At 42.8% G+C, this 18112-nt stretch overlaps 1 protein-coding gene across 3 annotated transcripts in view; it reads left to right on the top strand.

Annotated features, from left to right (window-relative positions):
* Window positions 1-18112, top strand: part of STARD3 (StAR related lipid transfer domain containing 3) — a 153405-nt gene that overhangs the window by 107352 nt on the left and 27941 nt on the right. For all 3 annotated transcript variants that reach the window (XM_040331399.1, XM_040331400.1, XM_040331401.1), the window contains 2 exons: window positions 2151-2230; window positions 2313-2417. In XM_040331399.1, the coding sequence (XP_040187333.1) occupies window positions 2151-2230; window positions 2313-2417 (185 nt within the window). The remainder of the gene's footprint in view (window positions 1-2150; window positions 2231-2312; window positions 2418-18112) is intronic.

The raw sequence follows: 18112 nt of genomic DNA, 5'->3' as shown, positions 1-18112 counted from the left end.
GGAGGTGGGGAGGGGGTGGAACGTTGGCTCAATTTATGTATTCCCTCATCCTCTTTTTGTTTGTAAAATCAATTTACTCTTTACTAAAATCGATAATATAAAAAAAAGTGATTAGCTTGAAAAACCTATAAAAAGGCGAAAAAAAAAAAAAAGAATGGCCAAGTCAAAGTCCAGACCTGAATCCAATCGAGAATCTGTGGAAAGAACTGAAAACTGCTATTCACAAACGCTCTCCATCCAACCTCACTGACCTCGAGCTGTTTTGCAAGGAGGAATGGGCAAAAATTTCAGTCTCTCGATGTGAAAAACTGATAGAGACGTACCCCAAGCGACTTACAGCTGTAATCGCAGCAAAACGTGGCGCTACAAAGTATTAACTTAAGGGGTCTGAATAATTTTGCACGCCCAATTTTTCAGTTTATTTGTTAAAAAATTTTAAATATCCAATAAATTTCGTTCCACTTCATGATTGTGTCCCACTTGTTGTTGATTCTTCAAAAAAAATTAGTTTTATATCTTTATGTTTTAAGCCTGAAATGTGGCAAAAGGTTGCAAAGTTCAAGGGGGCCGAATACTTTCGCAAGGCACTGTACATGTACAAGGTACAGTATAAGAGTTTTTAAACATATAAAAAAAAAAGTGCTAAACAGACCATCCTCATGTTTTTGTGCCAGAAATGTCTGATGTTCATACTGATCAGTACAGTGTTTCAAGTACCCTGACACTCTGGTAGTCTGAAGGATCACTCTGCTACTTCCTAGTTGACCAATACAGCCTCCTGTGTCTGCTCATATTCTCTGGACAGAGGTGGTGATGCATAGAGAGGAGTAACATTGGATGCTAAACCAGGAAGGTTGATTAGGAACCGTGTGTCATCTTTCTAGCTGTGCAGTGTGGAAATGTGGTGTAAAACATAAGATTGGCTGTATAGAATTGCAAGTCCTTGAGCAGATGAAACCTTAAATATATACAGTATTTATTAGAACTGGGTATTTAACTACCGTATATACTCGAGTAGAAGCCGACCCGAATATAAGCCGAGGCACCTCATTTTACCACAAAAAAATGGGAAACCGTATTGACTCGCGTATAAGCCTAGGGTGTCATCTGCATGCCTCACTGTGACTCACTGTGCCCATGCCTCACTGTGCCCATGACTAGACTGACGTTTAACATGTGTGCCAAGTTTGGGGTGCAGAGGACCTAGGACTGGCCGGTACCGGGTCCCCAAATTCACCGGAGAAATCACAGTTTCTCCCCGGCCGTAAAATCGGTTCTCCCCCCCCGTAGGTCCCCCCCCGGACAACAAACTTTGCACACTTGAAGAGGAAGAGTGGGGCTACATTTGTGCAATTGGGGTCCTACGGCCGGCCAGTACCGGGTCCCTAAAGTCCGGGAGATCAGGCGCAAAAGGTGACTCGAGTATAAGCCGAGGGGGGCATTTTCAGCACAAACAAAATGTGCTGAAAAACTCGGCTTATACTTGAGTATATACGGTATTTGTCCACAGTTTTGCTTTAACTACTTTCGTACTGCTGTATGTTTACAAACAGTGCAGTGGTAGATATTTGTACACCCAGTTCCATTGATAAAGCACTATCAACTATGTTACCCATTAGCAGCTCCATTCACAGGCATGGTATGCAGAGCCACGCTGAGTGTCTCTGTACTTTCAGATAGCTGTGATTTAATCATAGAGCGACCGATCACAGCAACCACTTGACATAAACTGTGTGCCTTTTGCATCTAACAGCCCTTCCATTCTTACAACAAAGGAAATGGGAACTAGTGAATGAAAAGCCTCTACATCTGTCTAGTTTGTATGTTTTACGTATATCTTCCTTCTCTTTTTTTTTTTATTTATTTTTTTTTTTTTTTTTATTTTTTTTTTTTTTTACCATCTGAGTTGGACTGACCAGTACCTAAACACCAACATCAACTTGTCCACATGATTTATACTTGCCCTGAAAAGGCTCTATATCTTCAGTGGACTAGTATTTTTACACTCTTTGCTAGTGTATCAGCATTGACTTGGAAATTAGTCCTGCAACATTACACAAGCTTATGCTATTTGCTGTAGAAGTCTCAGAATTGTCCCAGCAATGTTGCTTTATTACATAACTGATCCTTGCTTGCAATCTATTCCTCAGGTCCTCCAGCGTGTAGATGATAACACCCTTGTATCATATGATGTAGCAGCAGGAGCAGCAGGTGGGGTGGTGTCCCCTAGGTTAGTACCTTGCCTCTGGATGCTTCTTAATTATATAGACAATGGCAAGCCACCTTGTACTAATTCTCATCTATCATACCAGGGATTTTGTGAACATACGACGCATTGAAAGAAGAAAAGATCGGTACATTTCAGCGGGCATTGGAGGAACTCATCCTTCCAGACCTCAACTTACAAAATATGTTAGGTAAAGTGATTGTTTGCTCCCTTAATAGAATGTTGGGGGTGGAGACAGTGTTTCCCATCCCACTGCATCCTGACATACACTACATTACCAAAAGTATTGGGATGCCTGCCTTTACACGCACATGAAATTTAATGGCATTCCAGGTCTTATTCTGTAGGGTTCATTATTGAATTGGCCCACCCTTTGCAGCTATAACAGCTTCAACCCTTCTGGGAATGCGCGTGTGTATGGGAATGTTTGACAATTCTTCCAGAAGTGCATTTGTGAGGTCAGGCTTTTGACAATATAGTGTAAGTCTGTATTTATAAAGGCTGGCATGACATCCTGTGGATTTCGACATACCTGACTGGCATGCTGTTGGCCAGAATGTTTTTTCTGAGATCAGATATGACGAGACCACCAAAAAAGCACATAAACATATGGAAATGCGCTGTGAAAAATGTATATGATTTATGTATGCAAGGACCTGTGTTAACTGACCTTTTTTTTGTGTGTGTTGATGACATCAGTTTGACATGCTTCTGAGATCATTCAGAACTTATCGTCCGGTGTATTTGACCTGTAGTGGACCTCACCTTCGTCCGCCTATATTTCACCTGTTTCAAGCAGGTTATGCATTTCTATGAACTTGAATGATATCGCAAAACCCTCTAGAAGGGAACAAAAGCCAGTTGACACAGGCCCTTACAAGATACTTAAAGTAATTGTAAAGGCAGAAGGTTTTTTATCTTAATGCGTTCTATGCATCAAGATAAAAAGCCTTCTGTGTGCAGAAGCCCCCCTAATACTTGCCTTGGGTCCCATTGATTCCCGCTGCTGTCAATCAGTCAGCTAGCCAATCGGGGGAGAGGGGGGTGGGGGCCGGGCTCCGTGTTTGAATAGACACAGGGAGTTGTGACTTGGCTCGGGTGCCCCCATAGCAAGCTGCTTTCTGTGAGGGAACTGAACAGGAGGGAGGAGTCAGGATCACTGAAGAGGGACCCGAGAAGAGGAGAATCTGGGCTTCTCTGTGCAAATCCACTGCAACAGAGCAATTATAACATGTTTGTTATTTTTATAGGAAAAAAAAAAGACTTTACAATCACTTTTTAAACATTTCATATCTCCTTATTTTCTAATATAGTGTGCCCACTGGGTGGCACTGCAAGCCATGTAATGTACAGAATGGTTTTGTGAAAATGGCACACATTACATTCAAACCTGTACAAAATAAATCCCAGACATTTTGATTCATCTTACAAAGTTGTAAACTGCAAATTAAAATCGGCAGCAAGAATTTTTATGGTTTGCAAGGTTAACAGTGCATTTACCGGGAAACCTTAGTTCAGTTTGATTATTTAACCTTTTTTGTTGTCATTGTCATGCACCACACATCATAGCATTGAAAGAGTTCAAACAAGTTCAACATTTACAGTGCCTTGAAAAAGTATTAATACCCCTTGAAATTTTCCACATTTTGTCATGTTACAACTAAACATGTGAATGTATTTTATTGGGATTATATGTGATAGACCAACACAAAGTGGCTCATAATTGTGAAGTGGAAGGAAAATGTATAAATGGTTTTCATTTTTTTTTTACAAATAAAAATCTGAAAGGTATGATGTGCATTTGTTTTTTAGCCCCCTTTACTCTGATACCCCTAACTAAAATCTAGTGGAACCAATTTCCTTCAGAAGTCACCTAATTAGTAAATAGAGTCCACCTGTGTGTAATTGAATCTCAGTATAAATACAGCTGTTCTGTGAAGCCCTCAGAGGTTTGTTGGAGAACCATAGTGAACAACTGCATCATGGAGGCCAAGGAACACACCGTACAGGTCAGGCATAACGTTGTGGAAAAGTTTAAAAGCAGGCTTTGGTTATAAAAAATAAAAAAAATATCCCAAGCTTTGAACATCTCGCACAGCAATGCTCAATCCATTTATCCGAGAGCATTTATCCGAGAAGCAGCCAAGAGGCCCATGGTAACTCTGGAGGAGCTGCAGAGAGCCCCACAGCTGAGGTGGAAGAATCTGTCCACAGGACAACTATTGGTTGTGCACTCCACAAATCTGGTCTTTATGGAAGAGTGGCAAGAAAAAAGTTATTGTTGAAAGAAGGCTATTGCCATCATTTTCACTTGCAGTGCCTTGAAACAGTGTTAATACCCCTTGACATTTTCCACATTTTGTCATGTTACAACCAAAAACTTAAATGTATTGGTATTTTTTTTGCACATCTAGAGAATGAAATGTCTGCCCATTCTTTGCAAAATAGCTCAAGCTCTGTCAGATTGGATGAAGAGCGTTGGCAATTTTCAATTCTTGCCACAGATTCGCAATTGAATTAAGGTCTGGGGTCTACAAACATTCTAATCAAAGGACCGGTTTATTGTCCTTCAGACTCTAGGAGGGCTGGACTGTGGCCAGCTGGAGTAGAACATTTTCTGGTATTTGGGGGAGAATAGGGAGGGATAGTGCCCCATTAGTGCTGTCGGTTGGAAAAATGGTGCTCCATTGTCGGTTTCGGATGGAAGAATAGTGTTTCATATAAGTGGGAGGATGTTTTCTCGCAAACTGCAAGCGGGACTTATGGCTTTCTTTCAACAATGGCTTTCAACATGGACCTCTTGGCTGCTTCTCTGATTAATGCTCTCCTCGCCCGGCCTCTCAGTTTAGGTGAACAGCCATGTCTTGGTAGGTTTTCAGTTGTGCCATACTCTCCATTTTCAGATGATAAATTGAAGATTGTCCTGTGCAAAATTTGAAGTTTGGGATATTTTCTTAAAACCCTTAACCCTTCTTTAACCACTTGCTTACTGGGCACTTAAACCCCCCTCCTGCCCAGACCAATTTTCAGCTCTCACTCTTTGAATGACAATTGCGCGGTCATACAACACTGTACCCAAAAAAAATGTTTTTTTACCACAAATGGAGCTTACTTTTGGTGGTATTTGATCTGCGTTTTTTTTTTTTTTTAAATAAAGACCGAATTAAAAAAATAAAAATACAAAACTGTTTTATATTTTGTTATAAAATTTTGCAAACTTGTAATTTTTCTCCCTCAATGATGTGCACTGATGGGCGCCGATAGGCTGTACTGATGGTCTGCACTGATGGACACTAATGGGCTGCACTGGTGGACACCGATAAGGCGGCACTGGTGGGCACTGAGGTGGCACTGAAGGGATAGGTGGCACTGGTGGGCAATGAGAACTGGCACTTATAGGTGGCACTGATGGGTGGCAATGATGGGCACTGATCACTGGTAGATGACATTAATAGGCAGCACTGCTAGGTGGTACTGATGAGGCACTGACTGGCACCACTGGTGGGCATTGATAGGCGTCAGTGATGGGCATTGATAGCTGGTACTGATTGGCACTGAAAGGTAGCACTGGTGGTCACAGGGGGCACTGGCAAGCTGTACTGGTGTGTACGAATGAGGCCTCTTCCACTGGGGACCAATGTCCCTTACACAGGAGCCGGTAATCGGATTACCGAGCTTTGTTTAGATTACGTGATCAGCTGTCATTGGCTGACAGCTGATCACATGGTAAGGGGCCGGGACTGATCTGTGATTACCCGAGTCTGTGACTCGGGGATCACAACGCGTGCCCTACAGGGGCCACTTGCTAAGTGGAGGACGTGTATTGACGTCCTGCAGGCAATTGGGGTCTGCACTGTAGCCGTCATTCGGCTATAGCGCGGGCCCCTAACGGTTAAACTTCTCCACAACTTTATCCCTGACCTGTCTGGTGTGTTCCTTGGCCTTCATGATTCTGTTTGTTCACTAACAAACCTCTGTGGGCTTCACAGAACAGCTGTATTTATACTGAGATTCAATTACACACATAGTTGCATAGTATGTGAGGTTGAAAAAAGTCACAAGTCTATCAAGTCCAACCTATGGGTGTGATTATATGTCGGTATTACATTTTATATCCCACTATGTTACGGTCGTTCAAGGGTCTTATCTAATAGTTTAAAAAAAACTATCGCTGACCCCGCTGAGACCACCACCTGTGGAAGGGAATTCCACATCCTTGCCGCTCTTACAGTAAAGAACCTTCTACGTATTTTAAAGTTAAACCTCTTTTTTTCAAATCTTTGAGTGGCCACGTGTCTTGTTAAACTCCCTTTCATGAAAGTTTTATCCCTATTGTGGGGTCACCAGTACGGTATTTGTAAATTTTGAAATCATATCCCCTCTCAAGCGTCTCTTCTACAGAGAGAATAAGTTCAGTGCTTGTAACCTTTCTTCATAACTAATGTCTTCCAGACCCTTTATTAGCTTTGTTGCCCTTCTTTGTACTCGCTCCATTTCCAGTACATCCTTCCTCAAGACTGTCCAGAACTGGACGGCATACTCCAGGTGCGGCTGGACAAGAGTCTTGTAGAGTGGGAGAATTATTGGTTTATCTCTGGAGTTAATCCCTTTTTTAATGCATGGCAATATTCTGTTTGCTTTGTTAGCAGCAGCTTGCATGCATGCCATTTGTTGAGCCTATCATCTACTAGAACCCCCAGGACCTTTTCCATCCTAGATTCCCCCAGAGGTGTCCCCCCCCCCCCCTAGTGTATAGATTGCATTCATATTTTTGCCACCCAAATGCATTATTTTACATTTTTCTACATTAAACCTAATTTGCCATGTAGTTGCCTACCCTATTAATTTGTTCAGATCTTTTCGCAAGGTTTCCACATCCTGTGGAGAAGTTATTGCCCTGCTTGGCTTAGTATTGTCTGCAAATGCAGAGATTAAACTTTTTGTTCCACCCTCCAGGTCGTTTATAAACAAAAAAATTTAAATAGGATTGGTCCCGGCACAGATCTCTGGGGGACCCCACTACCCACCTCTGACCATTCCGAGTATTCCCCATTTATCACCACCCTCTGAACTCGCCCTTGTAGCCAGTTTTCAATCCATGTACTCGCCCTATGGTCCATGCCAACGGACCTTATTTTGTACAGTAAACGTTTATGGGGGAACTGTGTTAAATGCTTTTGCAAAATCCAGATACACCATGTCTACGGGGCCTTCCTTTTACAAGATGGCAACTCACCTCCTCATAGAAGGTTAATAGATTGGTTTGGCAAGAAAAAGTCTTCATGAATCCATGCTGATTACTGCTAATGATACTGTTTTCATTACTAAAAGCTTGTATATAGTCCCTTTTCCCCTCCAAGAGCTTTCATACTATTGATGTTAGGCTAAAAAGTCTGCAATTCCCAGGGATATATTTTGGGCCCTTTTTAAATATTGGTGCTACATTGGCTTTTCTCCAATCAGCTGGTACCATTCCAGTCAGTAGACTGTCAGTAAAAATTAGGAACAATGGTCTGGCAATTACTTGGTTCTCCAAGTACCCTCAGGTGCAAGCCATCCGGTCCTGATGATTTATTTGTTAATTTTCCCAAGTCTAATTCTAAGGCCCCTTTCACGTGTGCGGACCGTATGTCTGCATTTTCATCCATCCGTTGCGGATAAAAACAGGACATACATTGGTCCCTATGTGATTGTGGGTGTCAGCGGATGACCATCCGCTGACACCCGTAATCACCTGCCTCCGCAAAGCTCCGCAAAATCGGACGGAAGAAAATCCTATTTTTCTTTCGTCTGTCGGATCGGGTGAACACTGACATACGGTCCGTGTTCATCCGATCCCCCATAGGGTAGAGCGGAGGAAAGACAGGGCGGTCCCTGCACAGTGTGCTGGGACCTCCCTGTCAGCCGATGGCTCAGCGGGGATTTTACGGAGGATCCCCGCTGAGCTTGACGGACACACGGAGGCGGATCATTATTGATCCGCCCCGTGTGAAAGGGCCCTAATTCTGTCCTCTGTTAGCCATGAGGGTGCTTCCTGTGATGTGTCACAAAGATGAACATTGCACTTTTTGTTACTGAAGCCCCCCGATTCCCTTGTGAAGACTGAGTAGAAGAATAAATTCAATACCTTCGCCATCTCCCCATTCTTTGTAATACTTTGTACTGTTTACTTGAAGAATTTCTTTTTTTTTTTTTTTTGCTCTTCTCCGCTGTTTGTCATTCGTGTTTTATCTTAGCCACCCTAATTGCACCCTTACATATCTTGTTGCATTCTTTATAAAGTTTGAATGCTGATGATGATCCCTCAACCTTGTATTTTTTTTTAAGGCCTTCTCTTTTGCTTTTATATGCGTTTTTACATTGGCATTAAGCTATCCAGGACTTATGTTCGCTCTTTTAAATGTATTGCCCAATGGGATGCACTGGCTAATGCCCTTATTTAACCACTTAAGGACTGAGCCTGTTTTTCAGACTCGGTGTTTACAAATTTAAAACAGTTTATTCTGCTAGAAAATTATTTAGAACCCCCCAAACATTATATACCGGTATATATTTTTCTAACACCCTAGAGAATAAAATGGAGGTCATTGCAATACTTTTTGTCACACCGTATTTGCGCAGCGGTCTTACAAGCGCCCCTTTTTTTTTTTTGAGAAAATTCACTCTTTAATTAAAAAATAAGACAACATTAAAGTTAGCCCAATTTTTTTTATATTGTGAAAGATAATGTTACGCGGAGTAAAATGATACCCAACATGTCACGCTTCAAAATTGCGCCCGCTCGTGGAATGGCGTTAAACTTTTACCCTTAATCTCCATAGGCGACGTTTAAAAAATTCTATAGGTTGCATCTTTTTTTTATTTATTTATTTATTTTTTTTTTTTTTTTTTTTTTTTACCACCTCAGCTTTTGTCCAATCTTAGAGACCAGCTCATGATTTGATGCTTCTTACGTCTCAGATAGTGGGTTGCATCATATGTGGTAGGCAATTCTATGTTCCTTAGGTTTTTTTTTTTTTTTTTTTTTTTTTTTATATTTTTTTTTTTTTTTTTTTTTTTAGATCATTTAGGCCAACTCGCAAAATGAAGAATAGGAAAAATAGCTTATTACATTAACATGCTATTATGGCACTAAATTATTTACACCCCCCCCCCACCCCTTGGCTCCCAGGAATCTCAGACTTATCCCTCAGGATACTAGAGCACCCTCTAGCATTTATAGATCATTAATAGTATATGAATTCCTCAAGGAAAAGACCATAAAAGAGGAGGCTATTGTTTTCATGCTATTACCTATGGCCTGTTAATAGCTTAACCTTACTCTCTCTGCGTAACTCCAAGTTTTTTTATAGTCTCTCCATTTTTCCCATTTCTCCGATCATCTCTAGATGACTGACCTTTAACTCTTCCAGTCTGTACGTTTCCTCCACTTCGTCTATCCAGTTCCAGACGTGTGGACTTTCCGTCTCCTGCCACATTTTGGGTATAAGTTTCTTAGCGGCGTTTAGAAGATGAGGAAGTAAGGACTGCTTGTATTTTTTTTTTCCCTCTGGGCTACAATGAAAGAGCACGACCCAAGGGTCTCTCTTTAAGTCTTCGCCCGTAATAACCTTGATTTGGCTCAAGATTATGTCCCAGTAGGCTTGAATTTTTGGGCATAACCACCAAAGGTGGGCCATCGTGCCTCTTTCTGAACAGCCCCGCCAACACTCTGCGGTCTGATCCGCTTTGTATTTGTTTGCTTTATCCGGGGTGATGTACCACCCTGAGAAAACCTTGTAATTTATTTCAGCAGTTCGTATATCGATTGCGGATGCATGGGTAAGGTGCATAATCCTCTTAAAACTATTTGTCCCTCTTGTGATTCCTAACTCTCTTTCCCATTTACCTATAAAGGGTGTTTCACTCCGTGAACCTATCTTTACCAATAACTCATATAATTTAGTGATAGTGCCCTTTGAATTCTTAGTTTTGCAAATCTTCTCAAGTGGGGTTAGCTCCGCATCCGTCCGTAATGGGCGGGGGAGGTGCCGCACAAAGTGGTGCAACTGTGAATAATGCCACCTATCTAGATTCCAAAATTCCGTTTTGGCTCTCAAATCTTCATAGGTCATTATTTCTCCGTCTTTAATGATATCCCCTAAGTGAACAGTGTCTACTTTAATCCAGTTCCCTCCAATTTTAATTTCGCCTGGTGCAAAGTAAGAATTTTCTTTTAAGTTCATTAATGGGGAATTAAATTTCCCCTCTAATTGTGTCAGGGTCCTGTCCCACATTCTTAAAGTGTCCCGTGTTAAATCTTGTGTTTTGTGATCTAGTGCTCTGTGTTGTGCAGGGATCCAAATAATATTATTCAAATATTTACTTGTTGATGCTTTCTCAATTTGGACCCACCTTTTGTCCCTCCTATCCCGTGCCCATTCTATGGCCCGTGATAAGACCGCTGCCTTATAATAGCTTTTAATATCCGGAACTGCCAGCCCGCCGAGAGGCTTTCCCTGTTTTAAGATGGAAAGGGATATTCTGTGCTTCTTATTTTTCCAAACATAGTTTAGTAACAAGGCATTAAGAATTCTCAAATATTGCTGAGGGAGGGCTATGGGAACTAATAAAAATTTATAAAGAATTTTTGGGACAACAACCATCTTCAGCATATTAATACGCCCTATCCATGATATGGGTTTATTTACCGTTCTTTTTAATTCGCTCTTGATCTCATTTAATAAGGGAACGTAGTTTAATTTATACATCTTCTGGGCTGTGTTGGCCAATTTAATACCTAGGTACTTAAGTTCCTTGGTCCAGGGAAACGCACAGATCTCCTTGACACGTCCCACCTCCTTTTTGTTTAAGTTGATATTCAGAATCTCCGATTTAGTTACATTCATTTTGAAGTTTGAAAAGGCACCGTATTGTTGCAACACTTCAGAGAGCTTAGGAATAGAATTGACCGGATTGGTCAGGTAGAACAAAATATCATCGGCAAAGGCCGATAGTTTATGTTCCTCTCCTTCTACTCTAACTCCATTGATGTCGGGGTCGTTACGAATTGTAGACAGCAGAGGCTCTAACGAAAGAATGAAAAGAAGAGGGGACAGGGGACATCCCTGCCTTGTCCCGTTTTTCATCTCAAAGGAATCAGAAAATGTTCCATTGATTTTTATTTTTGCAGTGGGATGGTGATAGAGTGTTTTAATCCAACGGGACATCCTGTTTCCTAATCCCATAACCTTTAGAGTCTCCATCATGAGCCCCCAGTCTACCCTGTCAAAAGCTTTTTCAGCATCGACTGACAGAAATAGACCTGGGGGCACATTCTGCCTTATGGACTGCTGCAAAAGGATTGCCCTGAGGCTGTTATCTTTACCCTCTCTGTTGGGCACAAAGCCTACCTGGTCGGGGTGAACCAAGACGTGCATAACCCCTTTCAGTCGCCCCGCAAGAATCTTAGCAAAAAGCTTGGTATCTATATTTAGGAGAGAGATAGGTCTGTATGCCGAACAGAGAGAACTATCTTTCCCTTCCTTCAAAATTAATGCGATCACTGCCGCAGTGGCTTCCCTGCTGATTTCGAATTCAGACCCGAGTCCATTGAAGTATTTGCACATCCACGGTATCAAGATGTTGCTATATCTCTTATAATACAGGGAAGAAAACCCATCCGGTCCCGGACTTTTTCCGCCAGCAGTGGTGTTTAGAGCTACTTTTATTTCTTCTTCGGTTATGGGGCGGTCCATATTTAAGCTATCCATCTCCTCTAATCTGGGAAGTCCTGCCCTGTCTAGGAAGTCTCGGATCTTCCCCTCTTTTTCCCCTGCCTGGTACCTTTGGTTTTTTAATGTATAAAGTTCCTCGTAATAACCTTTGAAGGAATCCGCAATTTCTCTGGTTGCATAAACCATTTTCCCGTCTTTCCTTTTGATTTTTTCGATGTAGTTTCTAGCTTTCTTTTTTTGAGCCATTTTGGCTAAGAGCTTGCTTGGTTTGTTGCCCCATAGGTATCTCTCTTTGGAGATACAGTTAAGTTTATTTCTTGCTTCCTGTTCCATAATCTCCTTGAGAGCATCTCTTTTAATAATTAAATTTAGATATGTTTCTTTTAATCCCTGCTCTTTATGTTCACGTTCCAAAATCCCTATATCTTTAATCAGGATGTTTGCATTACTTTTCATCTCTTTTTTTTTTTTGGCGCCCTCCGCAATTAGAATTCCTCTAATGTACGCTTTGTGTGTCTCCCAGAGGGTTGCGCTGTTTATCCCTTCTGTATCGTTGATATGAAAAAATTGTTTCAATTCCGCCTCTACCCTACTTGCCCCTCCTTCATCTCGTATCAGACTATCATCTAGGCGCCACACCGGCCCCTGTCTCTTTTGTGTAGAAAGTTTGACTTTCATAGAAATTGGTGCATGATCTGACACCGTCATAATTCCTATGTCCGTCTCTGTTATAGAGTCCAGCAACCTATGGTCCGCCAAGATGAAGTCGATTCTGGAGTATGTTCCGTGGGGGGTAGAGTAAAACGTGAAATCGTGCGCTTTTGGATGAAAGATCCGCCATACATCAACTAGTTGGTGGTCATGAATCTTCTGTTTTATTCTTTGTAGAAGCCCGTTTCTTGTCTCCCTCCCACGGAACGTACTGTCTTCTTTCGGATCCAAAACAAAATTAAAATCGCCCATCAGAATAGTGTATCCCTTTGCGAAATCATTCAATTTTCCCAGAATTTTCCCAAGGTATTGGGTTTGGTGGACATTTGGGGCGTATATATTTGCTAAGGTATAAACAATATTGTCAATCCTTACCCTTAGGAATAAAAATCTCCCTTCTGGGTCTGTCATCCTTGCCTCTAAAATGAATCCAAACCCCCTTGTGAACCCGATTGCGACGCCCCTAGCACGTTTCGAGATAGAATCACCATAGAACCAGGTGGGGTATGCTGGGGAAAAAAGCTTGATATTCGCGTCTATGGTTAAATGAGATTCCTGAACAAATACTACATCCGCTCTTAGTTGTTCGATCTCTGCAAGGACCTTAAGTCTTTTAACGGCGGAATTTAATCCCTTAACATTGTAGGATAAAAATTTTACTTCTGTCATTATTTTATACCTAGATCATTTCGTGCTAAACTGTCCCTTGAGATTCCTTGGGAGCCAAAAATCCCTATTCCCTTCTCCCTTACCCCCCCCGCACCCTCCTCCCCCCTCCCTCCGTGGCCAATACATTCCTCCTCTCCTTCCCCCCTCCCCCCCCCCTTGTCCAGGCCTATACATCGCCTCTGAACCGTAGGGATCCTTGGTACCCCCTACCCGTCGGTTCTTATGGATGAGGTGGAGCACCCCTGCGACCCTCCCATCCATCTTCCCCAGGACTTTCCCGGGGATTTGATCTTATATGGGTGGGGTAACAGATCCGCCCTCCCCGTTCCCCTCCCTAGTCATCCCCTCCCCCTCTCCAACCCCCCCTCAGCGCCCAGGAGCACCTCCAGATTACACCCCGAGGGCCAAGCAATTATCCGCTAACTATTCAACCCATCCAGGTAAGTCCACGGCAGGCATATCCAATTTGCGGCAGAACCCTGCCAGCTCCTCGGGAAATATTAATTTTGCTGACACCCCTTCTTTCTGGCCTATCAGACAAGCCGGGAAGCCCCATTTGTAATTTATGTTATGCCTACGCATCTGCTCTAATAAGGGTTTTTGGAATCTTCTTCTGGCCAGGGTTTCCCATGCCAAATCCGTGAAGATCTGAATCTCCGTGCCAGCATAGGATAAGGGAGGCTTTCTTCTCAGTTTTAACCAGATCTCCTCTTTATGTTCGAAATGTCTGAACCTAGCAATGATGTCCCTGTGCCAATTTCCTCCTCCCTCTCTGATCTTCCCCACACGGTGGACCCGTTCCAATTTTAGGGGACCTTCCGTGCCGTTATCCAGGAGGGGGAGAAACAGATCATTGAGGATTTTTCTCAAGTCTTCACCCTTCTCCTCCTTAATTGATCGTATTCTTAAATTTTGCCTTCTATTACGGTTCTCTTGGTCTTCTAATCTGTATTGCAGCCATCTCTGGTTTTGTTTCATAGTCAAGTGTTGGTTCTTTATTTCGCTGAGATCAAGGTCTTGCTTTTCTATTCTTTTCTCAACTTCCTCTACTCGTTCTAACATATGAAATAAGTCGGTTCTTAATGTACTAATTTCCTCTCTTATTACATTCTCCACCCTTTTTAACATTACGTCCATTTCCCCCATGGTGGGGACATGGGAGCTCAGGCTGGGGTCATCCATTTGGTTAGATACGTGGTCAGATTCTGTTGAGATATCGGCAATTGGGGATGGCAATCCCCCCACTCCCTTTTTGGTAGTCCCAGTTTTTTCAACTTTTTTTGTCGGGCCTGGGCTCTTTGAGCTCCCGTCCGGGGTCATGTAGTGTCTGATCGTACTCACGGAGGAAGTCTCTTTAGGGATTTTCGGGACAGCCCCCCTTGTTGACTTGTTCATATTGTATTTCTTTGTCGTTCTGATACGTTTCCCCAGTTTGAGCAGAGAGGGGCAGGCCTCCACCCCCCCTTCTCTCTTTTTTTTTTTTTTTTTCCTCCTTTTGACGCTGTGTATTTTTTTTTTTTTTTTTTTTATTCAAAACTTAGTGAGGCGGAAGTTGTGGGTACTAGGGGGGAGATATTGGTTGTTTCTGGAAAACGGCTAGAATTCTGACTCCCAGTATTTCCAGAGATTTTTAAAAGTTTCCGTGAACTACCCGGAACGTTAGGGTGGGTGGATAGTAAGAGCTACGTACCCCCTGATTTGAGGGGGTTTTCTCCCTCGAAACCTCTAGAAGCCGGCTTGGGGTACCGAAAGACTTTAGGTAAGGTGGGCCTGCTGCACGCTATGCCCTCTATCGACCTCTGCTCGCCCAGCAGAAAAACAAGGTTAGGCCAGTGGTGTTGGCTACAACACTAGTGTTCCCCTGGTGCTCCGGTCTGGCCCTCCTGTGATTTTACCTAGCCCTGCAGAGGTGGGAATAGTGTCTCTTATGTGACTGGTACCTTCCCACCTGTAACTCAGGGTTTTTTTTTTTTTTTTTTTTTTTAGTATGTTTTTTTTCTTTATTTCCCGCGGCGTATAAGATCTTTAGAAGTTGTAGTCCTAAAAGCTTAAGCTCCTGAGGTGATACCTTAGCACTATTACCCCTTTAGATATATATGTAAATATATATATATATATATTTTTTTTTTTCCCAATAGCCGGTCGGGGTAGGTAAGGCCCTTTAAGAGCGGCCGTCCAATATTTATTGCCTGTACACCCAAGCAATGCCCCCTAGAGACCCATAAACAGACAGCAATTGATAGAGGCAAATACGGTGGAGCGGGGGTATCTCATACTTTTCCACCCCTCCCCCTCCAGTCGGTATCAGTGTGAGTATCCACCAGGTATGAGACTAGAATCGAGGAGACCATGGGTGCTTGCGCAAATTAAGAAAATATAGGGAGTAAAGAAAAAGTAAAACTTTCACATGTCCACTTATGAGGCATAGAGTATTGCACATAAAGTATGGGGACTCCGCTTTCTTACCCAGTCTTCACTTATCACAAGGTCCACATACTGCTACAAATCCATTTTTAACATGAAGAAAAGGGTTCATATTACCTCATGCCGTTTCTCTGGGTGTGCTTCTCTGTTTTTTTTCCCTGGAGCTGTGGTGGTCTAGAATCTATGCAAGCAAAGCAGGGGGGGGGGGCGGGCATCCAGCCCACTCGCCGCTGCAGGAAGCTTCCCAGCTGATCCACCCCCGATCCACCTCGCCTGTCACCTGCCGCCGGGGGGATGCGAGGGGGGGGGACGGAGGACGAAGGGCTCTCGGAGATCAACGGGGGGTGATGTTGGCTGCGGGGTGGGCGGACCAACTGCACGGCGGACTCCCTCGCCTCATCTCGTCAGTCTTCGCTGGAGCTCCGCCGGGTCTAGATCCCTTCATCACCCGTAGCCGTGACCAGGTCGAATCCGTCTCACGGGCAGCTCCTCCCTCCGACGTGCGTGCTTCACGTGCACCACGTCATGCTCAGTGGTCTACACATGAGTTCTTTGAGTTACAGAGAAGGTCTTAGGCTAGAATTATTGCTCTTGCTCTAACAATTGAGGCGATAACTCACTTGTGTGGTTTGAACACCATTTTCATATGCGGGTGCTACTCACGTATGCGTTCTCTCCTGCGCGCAAGCTCGTCAGGACGGGGCGCTTTAAAAAACATTTTTTTTTTTTTTTACTCGATTTTAGTTATTTTTACACAATTGAAAAAAAAAATGGGTCACTTTTATTCCTATTTACAAGGAATGTTAACATCCCTTGTAATAGAAAAAAGCATGACGGGTCCTCTTAAATATGAGATCTGGGGTCAAAAAGACCTCAGATCTCATATTTACACTTAAATGCAATAGAAATAAAAAAAAAATTGTCATTTGAAATAATGACAGCAAAAAAAGTGCTTTTAAGACGCATGGGCGGAAGTGACGTTTTGACGTCGCTTCCGCCCTGCTTTGCTATGGAGACGGGTGGGGGCCATCTTGCCCTCACTCGTATCCATGGCAAGCAGGAAGAAGGACCGATCGCCTCCGCCGCTACCGATGGCTCCGGTAAGTGGCGGAGGGGGGACCCTCTCCCACCACCGATAACAGTGATCTTGCGGCGATTCCGCCACGGAGACCACCATTATCATTTACAGGACCGGCCACGGAAAAGATGGACATCTCGGTTGTGGCAGCAGCTGCTGCCGTTACCGAGATATTCATCTTTAAAGTGCTGACGTATATGTACGTGAGCAGTAGTTGATATGCTCTTTAAGCGAACCCATCTCTCCTCTGTGTGTTCTTTTTTTTTCCTAAGATTTTATCCCAATTATTTCCATTTCATGGCTCTTTTTAAATTCAGTGTCTTTGTATTCCCCTTGTTTCCCATTTGTGTGATTTATACTGAAGCCAATTGACCTGTGATCGCGGTTTACCTAAATTGCTTCGTATTTCCACATCCGTGATCAGGTCTGTATTGGTAATCAGTAGATCTAGTAACGCTTTATTTCTAGTTGGAGCTCTACCCATAAGGATTCCACCCCCTCCCTTGCTCGCTTAGTGATTTCATCTCTCACATAAACGTATACATTAATCATGATGAACAGGCATACCCCTCCCCCTTTTTTACACTATCTATCCCTGCAATAAAGGGTATACCCTTGAATGGTTGCCAGCCAATCATGAGAGCTGTTGAACCAAGTCTCAAATTCCCACAAAATCCAAATCCTCGTACAACGCTATCTCACCCAACTTGTCCGCCAGGCTCCTGGCATTGGTGATTATGCCACGTAGTTTAGACAAATATATAGAAAAAAATACTGCGCAGGTCTCTAGTGGTGAATATTAAATTATATAAATCATATAGTTAAATTGTGCAAATCAAGCTACTGCAACAAAAAAATGTCAGATAAAACATCAATAGCATAAAAATAAAAAAATTAAGCTGCGCTGCATGATTATTAAATAATTATGTGATCTAATGTTTGTACACATATAGTTTGTGCATAAAGTGCACTGTGCAGAAAAAACACCGTAACTGTGTGTAATTATAAATTGATAAAAATTAGTCCATAAAGTCCAATTCTGTGAAAATCCAAATAAATCTTAAACAGCAGTGACAGATCCAAGAGAAGACCGCGCCAAGGAGCAGGATAGATAAAACCTCCACCTCTAATTTCACATCTGCTTACCAGCTGCAATGGATCTCTATGAATGAGATCATAAGCGCATGTGGCTAAACAGCCCTGTAACCGTTTCCTGGAGTCTCCTGTGTGTTGTCCCTCTATGCGATCCTCCTTAGTTCACTCAATCAATGCTCCCATTGGCAGTGA

Source organism: Rana temporaria, chromosome 12, assembly GCF_905171775.1.
Source record: "Rana temporaria chromosome 12, aRanTem1.1, whole genome shotgun sequence".
NCBI classification, from domain to species: Eukaryota; Metazoa; Chordata; class Amphibia; order Anura; family Ranidae; genus Rana; species Rana temporaria.
The sequence above is the reverse complement of the archived record's forward strand: the minus strand, read 5'-3'. Positions and strand labels throughout refer to the sequence as shown.